This window comes from Aquarana catesbeiana, linkage group LG02 (assembly GCF_042186555.1).
Source record: "Aquarana catesbeiana isolate 2022-GZ linkage group LG02, ASM4218655v1, whole genome shotgun sequence".
In the NCBI taxonomy this organism is placed as follows: Eukaryota; Metazoa; Chordata; class Amphibia; order Anura; family Ranidae; genus Aquarana; species Aquarana catesbeiana.
In genome coordinates, this window is record NC_133325.1 from 380685316 (window position 1) to 380705593 (window position 20278).

General features: G+C 41.9%; 1 protein-coding gene across 1 annotated transcript in view; it reads left to right on the plus strand.

Annotated features, from left to right (window-relative positions):
* The window catches only part of LOC141128077 (multidrug and toxin extrusion protein 2-like), a 281272-nt gene that overhangs the window by 78067 nt on the left and 182927 nt on the right, over positions 1-20278 (plus strand). Inside the window, exon 2 of the mRNA XM_073615142.1 lies at positions 16206-16307. Coding sequence (XP_073471243.1) covers positions 16206-16307 — 102 coding nt within the window. The remainder of the gene's footprint in view (positions 1-16205; positions 16308-20278) is intronic.

A 20278-nucleotide genomic window follows, 5' to 3' on the forward strand; every position in this document is an offset into this window, starting at 1 on the left:
CATTGGCCGGTTCTATAAATCCCGTAGGACATTCGGCCCGTGTGTATGGCAGCTGAGCGTTGACCAGAGTGTTCTCGCGGAGGGGCTGTCCCCCTGTCAGAACACAACAGCTCAGAGGGGGGAGATCACTGTACTAACATAGGATCGTTAGTACAGTGACTGATAGTGTGTACCAGGATTAAGGCTAAACATATGTTGTTCAATTTATACAACGAAGGGGTCCAATTTTAGTATCTATAGCAATAACATTTATAAACATAACAAATATTTAGGCTTTTATCGTTATTAAATACAGATATTTCGATATATGCTAACTTAGTAGCTCAACACCTCTATAATATTTTTCCTACCTTTATTCCACCCAACCAGACAGGCTTCCAATGCCTCTCAGAGAATCCTTAATGAAATTTATTTAGCAAAAGCCAATCAAGTGCCTTCTCTGTTTCTCTCTTGATGCAGACAAGGCATTTGATAGGGTCCACTGGGCTATATGACTTAGGTGCTTAGTAAATTTGGTTTTTGCAGGTCATACTCTTACAGCTATTTTAGTCCTATATTCTTGCCCATATGCTCAAGTTTACACTTTTTATATGTCCTCTCAACCTTTCTGTATAAATAAATGCACCCAGCAGGGGTGTCTGCTATCTCTTACTATTTTCAGTTTGTTAATAGAACCCTTGGTGGGGCCATTTGTTCCCATCCAGAGATTACGGGTTTTGTGCTCCAACAAGGGTCACATAAAACAAACCTTTCTATGGACAATGTTAGTCTGGTACTCTCAAACCCAGCTACTTCCCTGGCTAAGGCACTTTAATGCTACATCTGAGGGGTCAAGGCAATTATTTAATCTGCAGCAATTCTTACCCCTAGCCAATTGCCTTTCACAATTTTTCCCTGCAGCCAATACTTTTGATACAGCACCCATATGATGAGATTGAAGCTTGATGTAAAAGACGCCCTTCCAAGGTGATTCTAAATGATACCTGATTTTATTTTTATATATTTTAGGTTAAATGAGATTAAAGTCATTTCTGGGACACAGCTACAATGCACTTGCTTTGTAGCCACACAGAGTGAACAAAATCTTGGTTACATTTTTATTCATCACAGAAAACCTCAATAATAATAAAGGACAATTCCCAAAATATCAAGAGCACATTTGATATACCCTGGTGTTATATTTAATGCCATTAATCACACCACATTTATACTGTAGCTATTATACAGTATACATCAGCAAATATTTAAACATTGATTATCACATTACAATGGGACATGATAGTGGGTGGGGGATATTAGTCAGCAAATGAACATGTTATCCCTAAAGTTGATGTGTTGAATGAAAATAGGCAAGCATAAGGATTTGAGCAAGTTTGACAAGGACAAAATTGTAATAGCTAGATGAATAGGTCAGAGCAACTCCAAAACTGCAGCTCTTGTGGTTCCCAGTCTGCAGTGGTCAGGGCCTACGAAAAGTGGTTCAAGGAAGGAAAACCGATGAACCGGCAATATTGGTTCTCGGTACAAATTGTGTCAGAAGAAGGTGGTCTGGTCTAATGAATTCAAGGGTGGTTTGAGGAACACAACAATAAGTTCAAGGTGTTGACTTGGCCTCCAAATTCTCCAGATCTCAATCTAATCGAGCATTTGAAGGATGTGCTAGAAAAACAAGTTCGATCCATCTCTCAGCTTACAGGACTTAAAGTGTTTGTTACCCCAGCATTTCACATTCCTGATATGTGCATTTTGTACCACGTACTTGTATGAAAAAGTATCCTATTCTCTTTGGATTGGTTCCTTTGTGTGAAATGCCAGTCCCTCTGCTTTTCTATTAAAGTGATTGGAAAGTCTATTTTTTTTCCTATAAAAATAACAAACATGTTATATTTACCTACACTGTGAAGTGGATTTGCATAGAGCAGCCTGGATCCTCCTCTTCTCAGGTGCCTCTTCTGTGATCCTGGCTCCTCCCTCCTGTTCAATGCCCCCACAGCAAGCGGCTTGCTATGGGGGCACCCGAGCTGAGTCACAGCGTCCTGTGTCTATTCAGACACGGAACCCCGGCCCCACCCCCTCTTTCCCCTGATTGGCTAGCTGACTTTGATTGACAGCAGTGGCAGCCAATGGTGCCACCGCTGTGTCTCAACCAATCAGGAGGGAGAATCTCGGATGGATGAGACACTGGTGGACATCACTGGACAGAGAGGGACCTCAGGTAAGTGTTAAGGGGGGGCTGAGGGGGGCTTCTGCACACAGAAGGCTTTTTATCTTAATGCATAGAATGCATTAAGATAAAAAAACCTTCTGCCTTTACAACTCCTTTAAAAACTGACCACACTAGGCATTAGAGAACACTGTGGTCAGTTCTCTAGCTGTGCTGGGAACTCAGCCTGCTCTCCTCCAAAGAGCAGACTTGTCCTGACAAGCCCCCCCCTGCACAGCCATTCACTGAGTAGCTCAGTGTACTGTTGATTCTCCTCCCCCCAGGTCTTGTGCAGATGAAAAGGAGGGAAAGTGATCACTTATAAATTAGGGGGAAAATGTATTTATAATGTGTTTTTATTGCAAATCTATACAGACATGTTTTGCCTTTTGTTTCAATTTGAAAACTGAATGGGCTGTTTTAAAAGGTGATTGTTTACAATCACTTTAAAGGATCTGCTACTAACTGCTTGGTGCATGATACCTTCAGAGGTTAGCACTTCTAAACATTTTGGGAATGTCGAGTGGCAACTAGATAATGGAGGTTGATTCAAAACTCCTTAGAAAAAAATGTTGTTAAATCTGGTCTGCGTTGGTTAAATTCACCTGATCAGACCATCTTAGTCCCACCGTAAACAATTCAGTTTGTAGTGGTAATGTTTGTAGTGCTAAGTGGGTAAGTGTGAAACAATGGGGTAAACCAGATTCACCTCTAGCCATAGTATATACTAGGTTCTTTCTCTATATAGAGAGACTCATACATATATTATAAGATGATTCTGAAAATTTCCAATCAGTATGGCAGCCATAAAAATAATATTTTCAATTCCACACCTCCCTGGAACTTCAGGTGGTGATCAGCCAGGGAACAACCCCCCACAGGGAGACCCTTCATGAAGGAGCATATATATGAACGGTCCACTGGGGAACTTCTATAATATTGTGAGCTTACCTTGGGCTTAGGTGTGTTTTTTTTTTTCTGAAAATAAGCAATTTGTTAATATTAATTTTACTGTAATTATTTGTGCACAATGTAAAACAAAGCTAATTTAGTGGTGTGTTGTAAGCTTTAACCCCTACTTTATTGTCAACAATGAGGCTTGTCTGTTATTGATTTACAAAGATTTGCCTGTATCATGCCTTTGTTAGGATATACTCCGGGTTTGAAAAAGAAGCCTAGCCACCTGTTAACTTGAACTAGTAAATCAGAAATTCAGGTTTGAGTGTGTTTGTATACTCCCACAATACTTTGACTCCTCTTTGTGAGAGCATTATAGAGCAGAAGAACCTGTCTTTCTAGTGAGTTTTTTACATTAACTTATCTAGAGCATCAACATCTGGGTCAAAGTTACAACCTGGTATAAAATTTATATATGTAGTAATTAGTATATGCAACTGATCTGATCAGATTAATGTTGTTGACTGAGAAATGACAAAGAGCGAGGTTGGAACTTTACATGAAGCATGCGGCTGGGATGAAAATTACAACTGTATTTCTTTAATAATGCTTTATTTGATATTGCACATATAATTATAGTATCTCACAAAAGTGAGTACACCCCTTACATTTTTGTAAATATTTTATTATATATTTTCATGTGACAACACTGAAGAAGCGACCCTTTTCCACAATGTAAATTAGTAAGTGTACAGCTTGTATAACAGTGCAAATTTGCTGTCCCCTCAAAATAACTCAACACGCAGCAATTAATGTCTAAACCACTGGCAAAAGTGAGTACACCCCTAAGTGAAAATGTGCAAATTGGGCCCAAAGTGTCAATGATTTGTGTGGCCACCATTAAATTCCAGCACTGCTTTAACCCTCTTGGGCATGGAGTTCACCAGAGCTTCACAGTAGGGATGAACCCGATGTTCGCCCATTCACCAAATACCAAACATTATGGGGCGTTTGCGGGAAATTTGAGCACCTGCGGGGCGCCCCATAATGAACAGCGAGACCGTCAATGCACAGTGCATTGATGGCTGCTGATTGGCCAAAGCATGCACCTGGCCTGCATGCTTTGGCCAATCACAGTGCGCTCTGCTTTGAGAGTCGTGATTGGCCAAAGGCAGGGTGCTTTTGGCCAATCATGGCTCAGGGGGCTGAGTTCACGCCCCACACTATGTAAGGCTGCTTACACAGTGGCCGTGTTATGAATGAGAGCAGCAAAATTACATTTGTAAAGGATAAAATGTAATTTAAAACTGCTCGCGGTTGTAATTTATTGCCGGATCCCGGCAATATACATAAAAATCATTGAAAGAAATGGCATGGGTTCCCCCTCCCCAGTCCATTACCAGGCCCTTTGGGTCAGGTATGGTTATCAAGAGGAACCCTGCGCCAAAATAAAAAAATAAAATGGTGTGGGGGTACCTCCAAAATCCATACCAGACCCTTATCCAAGCATGCAACCTGGCAGGCCGCAGGAAAAGGGGGGGACAAGAGAGCGCCCCCCCTGAACTGTACCAGGCCACATGCCCTCAACATGGGGAGGGTGTTTTGGGGTCCCCCCCAAAACACCTTGTCCCCATGTTGATGGGGACAAGGGCCTCTTCTCCACAACCATGGTTGTGGGGGTCTCTGTGAGGGGGGGCTTATCGGAATCTGGAAGCCCCCTTTAACCCCCAGATCCCGCCCCTCCCCCCTATGTGAATGGATATCGGGTACCCCGATTCATTCACCAAAAAAAGTGTCAAAATGGTAAAAATGACAGGAGACAGTTTGGGACAAGTCCTTTATTTGAAAAAAAAAGTGTCCCGCGATGTTCATGCATCTTCAATGACAGCCCCGATGGCCCGAGAAAAAAAAGAAAAAACTCCACCTCGATGGGAGGCTTCCGCCGACTTCAGGCTTTTTGCAATGACAGCTGTTATAGCTGAGGGAGGAGCCATCTGGTGATGTAAACGAGTGACCCTCCCCCCTAACATTATGTGGCATCACATGATGTCAAAATGGGCGGGGTCACCCGTTTACATCACAGGGTGGCTCCGTCCTCAGCTATATAACAGCTGTCATTGCAAAAAGCCTGCAGTCACGGGACACCTCCCATGGAGGCAGAGTTCCTCCCAGTTTTTTTTTCTCGGGCCGTCTGCACTGTCATCAAAGATGGATTTACATCACGGGGCACTTTTTTTAATAAAGGACTTGCCCCGAACTGTCTACTGTCATATTTACCATTTTGACACTTTTTTTGGTGAATGTGTAGGGGTACATTGTACCCGATACCCATTCGCATAGGGGGGGGGTGGGATCTCGGGGTCCCCTTGTTAAAGGGGGCTTCCAGATTCCAATAAGCCCCCCACCCACAAACCCCCACAACCACCGGGCAAGGATTGTGGGGAAGAGGCACATCACACATCACAACCACTAAACCTTAATTGAAAAATTTACATGGACTGGTAAAACTGAATAAAATAAATTTGTACTGGAAAAAAACGTATCAAAAAAAGACTTTCCAAAAGACTTTACAAGAAACTTGACCTACAGTATTGCAGGAAAATATGGAAATACTGACACATGGATATATGTAGAAAACACAAATTTGTTGCGCTGGGATCGTATACAAATAAATTCAATATTAAATATAAATTATAAAAGCAGCTGACACAATATGCAAGGATAGCACAATAAGATATGTAGGGGATGGTGTAGTGCTACTAGAAACAATTACAGAGTCAAACATAAACTTTCAGTACACTAGGTGGCTTGTGAACCAACTCCATTAAAAGTCCATATTGACAACAGGGATAAATCTTGAAAATCCACTTGTAAGGACATCGCCACCATCACCCAAACACACTGCCTCTTACTCTCAGGTAGATTATGTAGCAGAATCTCTGACTTCTTCCAGTCTAATGAAAACCTATAAGGCCAAAGATAGCTGACATCCTTCAATATGTAGTGGGTTGTGAGGCATAGTGGGTGCAAAAGTCATTGGGCGCCAGACACTTCTTGGATGTAAAAGAGGATTTATTTCTTTGACAGTCCTTTTTATATTTTGCAAGGGAAAGAGCGTTAGTGCCAGGACACGCTTCAGTAATTGCAATTTCAAATGGCAGACTCCGAGACTTCAACAGGAGGACAGCCATACAGGTGCGACTTTAGCACATTCAGGATTGTTGTCTCCTATGGCAACAGTACTTAAACAGTTCCTAACTTAATGTAACAGTTCTCTCAGCTGCACTACAACTTCTCCTTGTAGTTCTTCAGCCCCTTAAGCTCCTGGTCTCTCACTGGACCCTCTGATTCACTGACTCCGAATCCCACAAGCTCCTCAAGGCCTTTGTGGCGGTATCTCCCTCAAGGTTCACCCACGCTTCCCTGCTGGATCCCTGGCGTGGCGCATCAGATACCTTCAAGCTTCACCCTTGCAGAGTCCTTGGCTTGACACACAAGGCTACTCTGCAAGCGTCACCTCCGCTGGTTGGGTTCCTGACTTCATCACCGCCTGAAGTTTTCCTATTTGCCACCGTTCGGTGAGAATACTGCTCCGGTACTTGCTTCAGTTACTCACTGTGGTCCCTGGTAAAGGTGGTTGGTCTCTTAGTGGAGACAGCTTCCCTTCTACCTCCAACTACGACATGTTCTCTGGCCGGCAGAACCGTCACTTTTGGTTGAACTGCAAGCCGCAGTCCCAACCCTGCGCTGCCCTTACTTCTGGATAAGCGCTCACACAGCCTGGCAGCCTAATGCCCCCGGGATAGGCCCAATCTCTGGCCTAGCAGCCCAACACACATCCACACATATGGCGGTCTGGGTGGCACACAAGAACCCTTGATCACATGAACTCACCCGAATATATGGGCTCTCCCAGCAGGCCAAGGGATTCAACAAAATCCCTGCCCATTGGCTGAGATACCCCATATACCCATAACCTGGCCTTGAGTCATCCTTCTCAATCTAATACCTTCAAGTTCAGCCACCTGGTGGTAGAAGAGGAAAGTACAACCAGGCCAAACTTAGGGAGAAGTCATTGGATCCCTAGTAATTAACTACAGAAGCTACTCCTGACAAGGAATTTGGCGAGGGGCTCCCTGACTAAACCCCAGGGCACTACATTTAAAACAAGCCTGGATATCTCTCAATATCAGCTCCACAGCGGCATAGGGACATAAACTGCAGCTCCCTCAAGTAGATAAATACAAGCCTGGATGTCTCTCTATATCAACTCCTCAGCGACATGGGGATATATATTGTAGCTCCTCTGCAACATTCAGTACCCAGTAGAGAGAAAAGACACCTCATAATGCATACATCCAAATCATCTGGTGACAATCTTGTGTGTGGTTAGCAGGCACGTGCTCACTGGCCAAGCGCACTTGATGTGTCCCAGTGGCTGTGTTCTTCTAAGATAAGTGGCACCAACGGCTAATATTGGTGCCAGAAGAAGCTGCCTTCATTCTGGAGAGCTGTGCGGTAGAAAAGCCCCATGCTAATATAAAATAACAGTACCACAGATGAGCAGAGGGGGAGGTGTTTTGTATGCCTCAAAGAAGAACGATACATTAGCTGTTGGTGCCACTTCTCTTAGAAGAACACAGCGACTGGGACAGGTACTCGGTACTCATATGACTGCCTGTCACCACCCTTCAGAGTACCCGAATACCAGTCACCAGCCCATCAGAGTAATTGAATACCTATCTGTAGCCCATCAGAGTACCCGAGTACCTGTCACTAGCCCATCAGAGAACCCGAGTACCTGTCACCATCCCATCAGAGTACCCGAGTACCTGTCTGCAGCTCATCAAGTTACCTGAGTACCTGTCTCCAGCCCATCAGAGTACCCGAGTACCTATCTGCAGATGATCAGAGTACCCGAGTACCTATCTAGGGTCATTTTGTGGGTAATTCCACTGTCCTGGTGCTCCAGGGCCTTCAAAAGTGTGATAGATATAAATTAAATGAGAGGTGTAATTTATGCTCCTAGAACGCCTGAAGGTACTACTTCAATGTTGGGCCTCTGTATGTGGCCAGGTTGTGTAAAAGTCTCACACATGTGGTATCGCCATACTTGGGAAGAGTAGCAGAATGTATTTTGGGGTGTAATTTTTGCAATATACATGCTATGTGTTAGAAATATCTTATAAATTGACAACTTTGTGTAAAAAAAATGCGTTTTCACTTTTTTTACACATTTTCCAAAAACTTCTGGAAAAAAATGAACTGTTCAAAAAACTCATTATGCCTCATAGATTATATGTTGGGGTGTTTGCTTTCCAAAATGGGGTCATTTTGTGGGCAATTCCATTGTCCTGGTGCTCCAGGGCCTTCAAAAGTGTAATAGGTGGTTGAGAAATGAGATGTGTCATTTATGCTCGTAGAACGCCTGAAGGTGCTACTTCAGTGTTGGGCCTTTGTATGTGGCCAGGCTGTGTAAAAGTCTCACACACATGGTATCGCCATACTCGGGAAGAGTAGCAGAATGCATTTTGGGGTGTAATTTGTTGTATGCATATGCTGTGTGTGAGAAATAACCTGATAATATGACAATTTTGTAAAAAAAAAATCTTAATTTTGCAAAGAATTGTGGGAAAAAATACAACTTAAAAAAAACTCACCATGCTACTTACTTAATACTTTGGAATGTCTACTGTCTAAAAAGGGGTCATTTGGGGACTATTTGTACTTTCCTGACTTGTTAGGCCCCTTTCAAACGGATGGATAGAATTGTGCTTTTAGCTGCATTTTCTACCACAGCTAAATGCACACAATGCTTTCCTATGGCCCCATTCACACACTGCATTTAGCTACGGTTTGGTACGGATAGAAAAAATAGAATTGACTGCGTCCAGGAGCGATTTATCGCAGCTATCTGCACATAACTGCAGGTAATCGCAGTGCACTGTGTCAGCTGCGGATAGCAGCGCCGAGCTGGCTCGCTCATCGGGAAAGGAAAAATATTTTTTCCTTTCCCAATGAGTAACAAGCATGGGCATCCGACTTGGATTCCCGCCAATGCCAGGCACTGTTTGGTATGAATCTTGAGGGGGAACTCCACGCCAAATTTTAAATAAAAAACCAGCATGGGTTCCCCTCCAAGAGCATACCAGACCGAAAAATGGCGTAGGGGTCCCCCTCAAAATCCATACCAGACCCTTAACTGAGCACGCAGCCCGGTCGGTCGGGAAAGGGGGTGGGGACGAGCGAGCGCCCCCCCTCCTGAACCGTACCAGGTCGCATGCCCTCAACATGGGGGGGTTGGTGCTTTGGGGCAAGGGGGGCACCCTGCAGGCCCCCCCACCCCAAAGCACCTTGTCCCCATGTTGATGAGGACAAGGGCCTCTTCCCAACAACCCTGGTCATTGTTTGTCGGGGTCTGCGGGCGGGGGGCTTATCGGAATCTGGGAGCCCCCTTTAATAAAGGGGCCCTCAGATCCCAGCCCCCCACCCTATGTGAATGAGTATGGGGTACATCGTACCCCTACCCATTCACGGGGGAAAAAAGTGTCAATAAAAAAACACAGTAGACAGGTTTTTAAAGTAATTTATTAGGCAGCTCTGGGGGTCTTCTTCCCACTTCGGTGGTCTTCTTCCGACTTCGTGGGTCTCTCAGGCCTCTTCTCCCTCTCTTCTGTGTCATCTCCGCGCTCTCTGGTTCTTCTCTAGTGCCTTTTTCCTTCTGCCGGGCACCTCCGCTATCTTCTGCTCTTTTGCCGCTCTTTTGCTAGCGGAGGAGCCTGGTCTTCTGAGACATCTTCTTCCCTCTTCTCTTCCTGAGATGTTGACACGACGCTCCCTCTCGCTGTAATGCCGTGAGCGAGGTCCGCAACGACTTATAAAGGCATGGGGCAGGGTCACCGGGTGTCATCACAATCCCATCATGCCCCGGGACTGTGACATCATAAGGGGGCGGGGTCATCCGGTGGCCACGCCCAATGCCTTTATAAGTCGTTGCAGACCTCGCTCACGGGATTACAGCAAGAGGGAGCGTCGTGTCAACATCTCAGGAAGAGAAGAGGGAAGAAGACGTCTCAGAAGACCGGGCTCCTTTGCTAGCAAAAGAGCGGCAAAAGAGCAGAAGATAGCGGAGGAGCCCAGCAGAAGGAAGAAGGCACCGGAGAAGAACCAGAGAGTGTGGAGACGACACCGGAGAGAGGGAGAAGAGGACTGAGAGACCCCCCCAAGTTGGAAGAAGACCACCGAAGTCACCCAGAGGGGAATGTTTTTTTCTAAAAAAAAGTGGAGTTACGCTTTAACCACTTGCTTACTGGGCACTTAAACCCCTCTCCTGTCCAGGCCAATTTTCAGCTTTTAGCGCTGTCATACTTGAATGACAATTGCGCGGTCATACAACACTGTACTCAAATGAAATTTTTATCATTTATTTCACACAAATAGAGCTTTCTTTTGGTGGTATTTGATCACCTCTGTGGTTTTTAGTTTTTGTTAAAAAAATTGAAAAAGACTGAATTTAAAAAAAAAAAATTATATTATATTTTGTTATAAAATTTTGCAAACAGGTAATTTTTCTCCTTCATTGATGTACGCTGATGAGGCGGCACTGATGGGCACCGATAGGTGGCAGTGATGGGCACTGACGGGTGGCAGTGATGGGCACTGATGGGTGGCAATAATGGGCACTGATTGCTTACACTGATGGCAGCCTGCTAGGTGGCACTTGTGGGCATTGATAGGTTGCACTTGTGGGCATTGATAGGTGGCAATGCTGGGCACTGGCAGGTGGCAATGGCAGGTGGCACTGGCAGGCACAGATGAGGCATATGTGCCTTCTTACTCTTCGGGACCAATGTTCCTTTAACATAAGCTGTCAGCGGGAGGAGAAAAAAAAATGATTACCGAGCTTTTGTTTACATCATGTGATGAGCTGTCATTGGCTGACAGCTCATCACATGGTAAGGGGCTGGGAATGGCCCCTTACTCGGATCTGTGATCATCCGAGTCTCCGTGACTCGGTGATCACAGCGCGCGCATTGCGCGCCCTGCAGGGTGCACGCGGTGCGCATGCACAGGGGAGGGCGTCCCATGACGGCCTCCCGGAAATTGAGGTCTGCACTGTGCCCGTCATTCGGCTATGGCCTGGACCTCAAGTGGTTAAAGGACTGTGTGCATACAATAATATTGAAATATTTGTATTGTCTGTTGTCACAACATATAGTGCTCTAACTAAACAAAAATTAAAGTACTAGAGATTGGCTCATATTTTGTCCCCTAAATGTGTACATGCATGTATATTGATTGATTTAATTGTCACATCTATTCATAAAAATGTGATATATCCAAGTCGAAATTTAAGCCTATATGTTTTCTGGTATTCAGATGGAATATCCAGAAAACTTCTCATTTACATAGTAATCTGAATTTGGTGATCTTCTCCATGCCTTGAATGGCCAGACTTGAAGTATCTTTATGATGGTATTCATTCTAATGTCTGGCTATATTTGTGGATCGATTTTTCTCGATGTCATATGGTCATGGAGGCAGTCCCTCAGCCTATATGTAGTACGGCCTACATATTGTATAGAATAGGATGTACATGTAATGACATAAACTAAAAAAAGTGTTGCTATTAATAAAAGATTACATTTTGAAAGATTTGCCTGTACTAACCGAGAGTACCTCCCTGCCTCTCTTCATGAATAAACAATAAGAACAACTCTTGACACCACAGGCAAAAGTGTCCTTGAACTGTAACCAATGTGTGATAGACTTCTGGCTAGTATACAGACATGGGGACAGAAATTGGCCTAAAGTGGGCGCTTTCCAGGATACAGCTTTAATACCATTGGACAGGATCTTAGAGTACACAGGATCATTGGACAAAATGGGAAGATACTTTTTAACAGTCCAGCTAATCTTCTTAAACTCTGTGCTGTATGGGGTTGAATAGACAGGAGAACTGGAAAACAAAGACGCCTTGACCCATTTGAACCACCCTTTGAAACTTTTTCAATGAGTAAATTGTTCCTTGGGGTGTTCTTTGCAATGTGAAAAGCTCTATTAATGACTGATGTAGGGTAACCCCTTTCTTTGATCCTCAACGCAATGTCCAATGCCTCATTTCTAAAGTCGGAATCCCTACTGCATATACGTCTTAATCTAAGGAATTGTCCTACAGGTATACTTTTGATAGTATGGCCTGGATGACTGGAATCTGCCCTCAACAAGATATTGCCCGCAGAGGGCTTCCTGTAAAGACTACTTGTCAATAAGACATCCAAAAATTCAATCTGCGTTTGATTGCACTGTCCAGTGAACTGTAAATTCAAATTGTTGTCATTCAGATAGAGCAGCCAACTAACTAATTCAATCTTATGTCCTGACACCACAAAGAGTAAGTTGTCTATATAGCTACAGTAAAAAATTGTATCTTTCATACGGGGGCTATCATGTCCAAAGATGCAAGACCTCTCCCACCATCCCATGTAAAGGTTGGCTCCCTTAGAGGCTCGCATCTTTGGATATAATAGTCCCCATCAAACATAAAGAAGTTGGGGGTGAGTAGATATTCAAGACACATGAGAATGAATTCCCAAAGAGCAAGGGAAAACCGACCTGATCGTGACAAAAAAGAAAGAAACGACTTGTAAGCCGAAGGCGTGAGGAATAGATGAATAAAGGCTGCTGACATCATATTGTGATCCATTTATAACCCTGCTTCCATTCAAATTTTCGTAGTTTATTCAAAAGCTGCTTGGTGTCCCTAAGAAAATTCAACAACTGGTAATTCAACAACTAGTGGCTGTAGTTGTTGATCAATCCTCTGACCCAATCTTTTGTTCAAAGGATCGATACCAGCTACTATAGGTCTGCCTGTTAATGGATTTAGCCCTTTATGCACTTTTGGGAGAAAATGAAACACAGGCATAACAGGAAAATCGGGACTGAATGTGTCTCTCTCTTTTTGTGAAAAAATGCCTATTGTTACTGCTCTGTCCAATAAGTTTCCAGGGTTCTGTTTAAAAGACATAGTGGGGTCACCCCTAAACTTGAAATAAGTAACTGTATCAGACAGTTGACTTATAGCTTCCTCTTTATAGGTGGTAGAATCAAGAATTACTACCGAGCCCCCTTTATTCGCATTAGTGTCTTCACTCTAACTTTTAAAAGTCTCTTTTTCAGTGTCTGTAAGATTATCTTGTGTGTGACTTCTATGATGACTACGTGCCAGGTTAGTCAAATCCCTCTCCAGAAGCTTCTGGAACAAATCCAAATCCTTGCCCCTTGACCACACTGGATAAAAATACGATCTAGATTTAAACCGAGTCACCCGACCCTCTGATGTGTGCTCATCCGAGCAAGGATTGGATTTTCTGGCTAAATCCACAAGATCATTCAATGCACATGCTTCATGAAACATTTGGGGAGAGGGAGGACACTCACCTGCACAAGGTATAACACCCGATCCAAAACTTCTTCGTCATCCGGATCGCTAAAATAATGTTTTCTTAAAGTCAAAGCCCATGCAAATATATTGACATCTAGAAGCGTTCCAAATAAATCAAAATGTTTGGTTAGACAGAAATGAAACCCCTTGACAGCAGTGAATTTTCAGTTGCAGACAAAGGGCGTGTAGACAAATTAATCTCATTAACAGTTAATATAGGACCCAATCCCGTAGTAAGTAGCGATTCCCGGCTTCTTCTTTTGTGTCTCTTCCCTCCTCTCCTTGTTTTCTTGATTTTCTCATTGATGTTTTCTTTTTGTTGAAGCCGTGGGTGCTGCCCTGGTTTAAATCCTGTTTATTACCTGAACAATCGACACCCATCAGCCGACTGGATTCAGGGGAGGAGTCCGAAGCGGTAACAGCCATGGTGTTAGTAGCTGACTCACGCTCATACTCGGAGAAACTAACTCTTTTTTTGGTTGAAAACTTCCGTGATCTACCAGAATAGAATGGAGCTTTTTTCCATGTATATACATTGCCGTTTTCATAATCGATCCGGTCCCTGGTAATTTTTTCTTTTTTGGTAACCATAACACCCTTCTCCAATTTATCAAGCCTTTTACTGAGTTGACTGTCCAAATCAGAGAAACCCATAAGGTTCTGTTGAGTAGACAATTTTTTTTGAATTGCAGACATGTCATTTTGCAAGACCTCAAGCTCTATCTGTTGTGAGGTGACAATAATCTGCATCAGTTTAAAGGAACAAGTCAACAGAGTGTCAGACCATTCCTGTTTAAGCTCATCATTGAACAGGTCAAAAGTAAGGATTTTGTTGATCCTTAGACCATGTGGGATCGGTTGCAAAGTATGGTATTCCGTTAGGGTTTTAGCATCCCAAAATGATCTGACCTCTTTAGCCATGAGTTGCTCAAGTGTCCAAAAAGATCGCCATCACTTAGGCGACTAGCGCCCAGCAATTGGCGCCAAAGAGCTCCCTCGTGTAGAATGCCAGATGGTAAGACACGGCGCCTATGTCATGACGCCAACAGCAGTTGACGTCAGCCGCCTAATCTGTTTTTGGAAAATTAGGAAGGAAGATGATTTATTTTACACAAAGATGTCAATTAATAGAATATTTCTAATACACAGTATACTCAAATTTAGAACCACACCCCAAAATACATTCTGCTACTTCTTCCCAATATGGGGATACCACATACTGTATGTGAGATTTATTTGAAATCTAGCCACATAGAGAGGCCTATAATTCAAAGAGCACCTTCAGGTTTTTAAGGGGCATACATTACACATCTACTTTCCTGACTACCTATAACATTTTTCACCAGGAAGTACTGTATAGCTAGTGCTTACCTACTGTAATTCTGTTGAATGTTCAGTGCTTTGTGACATAGCATGTTTGCATCTTTTATCAGGAACCCCTTAATCTTCTGAATCAAAGATGGCAGTTAAAGCGTATCTATTATCAAAATATAAAACCATATATTTATTTCCACATTGTATTTCAGTTATTTCTAAACTACTCCTATTAATCTGAATGATCTTGAAGTTTGTACACTTACTTTATGAAGACTGACACACATTTACTTCTTTAAATGTTGTGACGCTTATTCACTATGTCCTGTAAGTAGGCACTGCTGCGTCATGCATTTCACAGAGCCTGCCTTCTGAACTACCTTCTGAGTAATTGAGAGGAGGAGTTTCAGGAGGTGGAGTCAGTACAGGAATAACAACGTGCAGGCATCAAAGTACTATGGGATATGTAGTCCTTTAGAAATTAAAAGGAAACAGCAGAAGAGAAGCTGCAAAGCATGCAGGAAATCCCGGAAGTTGTGGAAACAGATGGACAGCAGACAGGCAGCACTCACAACATGAAAGGTGAGTTTTAGTTTATCTTATATTGGATTGTCAAAATAACTATCGTTTGGATTGTTAGTGCAATTCTGATGTTATAAAATTAAAGTATATACTTTAATTATAAATCTTAGTAAATGAACCACTGCTTTGTCAAAAAGTGGGCATGGTTAATTTATGCTAAATAGTGGGCATAGCTTGATTGAGGCAAATTAGAAATAACAAATGTACACCACCCAGGAATTAACCTGAATAAAACTGACCACCTGTGTACGCTACCCCCCTCCCCCTCACTTCTGTATGTCTCTAAAGTTTTATTGAAAAATGAAAACAATATATATCAGTGTACATTATATAAAGTACAAATGAGTACAATTAAGAGTAAAGAACAGTAATACAGCAAACCTTGGTGTATAACAGCAGTATGAACAACATTTTAATTCACTATAATTGTACAGCTGACATGTGCACTGCAGAAAAATTTGTTCATTTTTGTTTCATTCGTTTTCTTTTCAGAAATTCAAAAATTCGGAAATTAGAAAATTCAAATTTCTGAATTTTCCAAATATTCGGAAAAATTTGTAAATTAGAAAATTTGGAAATTCGGATATTTCTGAATTAACGAATTTGTCTAAATTCATTAAAAAATGAATTCGGAACTAAACAAATTGCCATGTCTATTGTACAGTATTCACATATTAATGCAAAATGAGCAAAGTCTTAGGTAGTATAATTCTAACACAAGCATCATGTAAATTTAATTTTGTAAATTTAATTTTCTTTCAGTTCTTATCACGAATGATGGGACTGCTTGTAATAATTGTGAGTTCCATATTCTGTGGCCATTTAGGAAAAATTGAATTGGATTCTGTTACACTTGCTTCATCTGTAAGTATTCACTTTCTTTTTTTACAATTTATCTTTCTTCTGTTAAAGAAGGTCTTTATTTTAATTAAGATTGGAAGCATCTTCATAGTCTACACCCTTTTGTATAGTGATTTTATGCAAACCTCATTTGTGTGTATGGAATGTTAATAAATCTCTAGTTCTTCTACCTTCTCTTCATGATAGCATATCTGCCTGTCTCAGTACTAACACATTAGAAAAAGGGGATATGATTTTGAACTATGCAGAAAACACAGCAATGCTTGACCACTTGACCCCCCTTCGTGATCAGGGCATTTTTAGCAATACGACACTGCGTTACTTTAAATGACAATTGCGTGGTCATGCCACACTATACCCAGGTTAAATTTATGTAATTTTTCCCACAAATAGAGCTTTCTTTTGGTGGTATTTAACCACTTCAGCCCCGGAAAGATTTACCCCCTTCCTGACTAGAGCACTTTTTACAAACAAAATGTGCGTCCTTTTCTTCCCATAAATAGAGCTTTCTTTTGATGGTATTTTGATCACCTCTGTGTTTTTTTTTTTGTGCTATAAACGGAAAAAGACCGAACATTTTGAAAAAAAATTATATTTTCTACTTTTTGTTATAAAAAAAATCCAATAAACTCAATTTTAGTCATACATTTAGGCCAAAATGTATTCTGCCACATGTCTTTGGTAAAAAAAATTTCAATAAGCGTATATTTATTGGTTTGCGCAAAACTTATAGCGTCTACAAACTAGGGTACATTTTCTGGAATTTACACAGCTTTTAGTTTATGACTGCCTATGTCATTTCTTGAGGTGCTAAAATGGCAGGGCAGTAAACCCCCCCCCCCCAAATGACCCCATTTTAGAAAGTAGACATCCCAAGGAAATTGCTGAGAGGCATGTTGAGCCCATTGAATATTAATTTTTTTTATTCAATCAAGTGATTGAATAATGACAAAAAAAAAAAAAAATTACAAAAAGTTGTCACTAAATGATATATTGCTCACACAGGCCATGGGCATATGTGGAATTGCACCCCAAAATACATTCAGCTGCTTCTCCTGAGTACGGGAATACCACATGTGTGGGACTTTTTGGGAGCCTAGCCGCGTACGGGGCCCCGAAAACCAATCACTGCCTTCAGGATTTCTAAGGGCGTAAATTTTTGATTTCACTCCTCACTACCTATCACAGTTTTGAAGGCCATAAAATGCCCAGATGCCACAAAACCCCCCAAATGTCCCCATTTTGGAAAGTAGACACCCCAAGCTATTTGCTGAGAGGCATGTTGAGTCCATGGAATATTTTATATTTTGACACAAGTTGCGGGAAAGTGACAATGTTTTTTTTTTTTTTTTTGCACAAAGTTGTCACTTAGGCTAGGTTCACACTGCTGCAGTGCGAATTTACCGCGATTTTACCGCGAATTTACCGCGATTTTACCGCGATTTTACCGCGAATTTCAGGAGTTGGATATAGCTGCGATTGATAGTCTAGCCAATGGAATCATAATGTAAAAAAAAAAAGGGTCTTAACTTCCTGTGTACTTCCTGGTTTTTGTGGAGAGTAGTGTGGTGGAATTCGCACATATGTGAACCAATCAATGCGATTCAAGAACGATTTACATTGATGTCTATGGAGACTAAATTCGCAACGCAACGCAGTAAACTCGCACAGGACCTTTTTTTCACGCAGGTTATATTCGCAACGCGTCGATGTGAACGGCACTAATGTTAATCTATGTAATTTAAATGACTTGCGAATTTGAGCGATCGCAACGGCTCAAATTCGCAATAGAATTCGCAGCAGTGTGAACCCAGCCTAAATGATATATTGCTCACACAGGCCATGGGCATATGTGGAATTGCACCCCAAAATACATTTAGCTGCTTCTCCTGAGTATGAGGATACCACATGTGTTGGGAGCTTAGCCGCGTACGGGGCCCCGAAAACCAATCACCAATCAGGATTTCTAAGGACCTAAATTTTTTATTTCACTCTTCACTGCCTATCACAGTTTCGGGGGCCATGGAATGCCCAGGTGGCACAACCCCCCCAAATGACCCCATTTTGGAAAGTAGACACCCCAAGCTATTTGCTGAGAGGCATGGTGAGTATTTTGCAGCTCTCATTTGTTTTTGAAAATGAAGAAAGACAAGAAAAAAAAAAATTTTTTTTCTTTTTTCAATTTTCAAAACTTTGTGACAAAAAGTGAGGTCTGCAAAATACTCACTATACCTCTCAGCAAATAGCTTGGGGTGTCTACTTTCCAAAATAGGGTCATTTGGTGGGGGTTTGTGCCACCTGGGCATTCCATGGCCTCCGAAACTGTGATAGGCAGTGAAGAGTGAAATCAAAAATTTACGTCCTTAGAAAGCCTGAAGGCGGTGCTTGGTTTTCGGGGTCCCGTACGCGGCTAGGCTCCCAAAAAGTCTCACACATGTGGTATCCCCGTACTCAAGAGAAGCAACAGAATGTATTTTGGGGTGTAATTTCACATATTCCCATGGCATGTTTGAGCAATATATCATTTAGTGACAACTTTGTGCAAAAAAAAAAAAAAAATGTGTCTTATTCCCGCAACTTGTGTCAGCAAATAGCTTGGGGTGTCTACTTTTACTTTTTTCATTTGGGGGGGGTTTGAACTGTCCTGGCATTTTATGCACAACATTTAGAAGCTTATGTCACACATTACCCACTCTTCTAACCACTTGAAGACAAAGCCCTTTCTGACACTTTTTGTTTACATGAAAAAATAATTTTTTTTTTGCAAGAAAATTACTTTGAACCCCCAAACATTACATATTTTTTTAAAGCAAATGCCCTACAGATTAAAATGGTGGGTGTTTAATTTTTTTTTCACACAGTATTTGCGCAGCGATTTTTCAAACGCATTTTTTTGGGAAAAAACACACTTTTTTTAAATTTTAATGCACTAAAACACACTATATTGCCCAAATGTTTGATGCAATAAAAAAGATGATCTTAGGCCGAGTACATGGATACCAAACATGACATGCTTTAAAATTGCGCACAAACGTGCAGTGGCGACAAACCAAATACATTTTTAAAAGCCTTTAAAAGCCTTTACAGGTTACCACTTTAGATTTACAGAGGAGGTCTACTGCTAAAATTACTGCCCTCGATCTGACCTTCGTGGTGATACCTCACATGCATGGTGCAATTGCTGTTTATATTTGACGCCAGACTGACGCTTGCGTTCGCCTTAGCGCGAGAGCAAGGGGGGACAGGGGTGCTTTTTTTTTTTTTTTTATCTTATTTTTAAACTGTTCCTTTCATTTTTTTTAAATCATTTTTATTGTTATCTCAGGGATTGTAAATATCCCCTATGATAGCAATAGGTAGTGACAGGTACTCTTTTTTGAAAAAATTGGGGTCTATTAGACTCTACATCTCTCCTCTGCCCTCAAAGCATCTGATCACACCAAGTGTGATAAAATGCTTTCCCCATTTCCCAAAGGCACTATTTACATCTGGCGAAATCTAAGTCATGAAATGCTCGTAGCTTCCGGTTTCTTAGGCCATAGAGATGTTTGGAGCCACTCTGGTCTCTGATCAGCTCTATGGTCAGCTGGCTGAATCACCTGCTGTATTCTCAGGTTCCCTGTTGAGACAGGAGAGCCAGAGAAAAACACGGAAGACGGTGGGGGGGGCATTCCCTCCCACTGCTTGTAAAAGCAGTCTAGAGGCTAATTAGCCGCTAGGATTGCTTTTACATGAAAGCGGACCTCTGGCTGAAAAGAATGATACCAAGATGATACCTAAATCTGCAGGCATCATTCTGGTATAACCACTCAAAGTCGTGAATGGCATACCTGAAGACAAAAAAATGGTTAACAATAAAACACAGTAAACGGTAAAGTATAAAAAATTGCATACCTGAAAAGCAAACATGATAAAACATAATAACAATAAAACATTGCAGATTAGAATACAGTAAAAAAGAGCAGAACAATAGA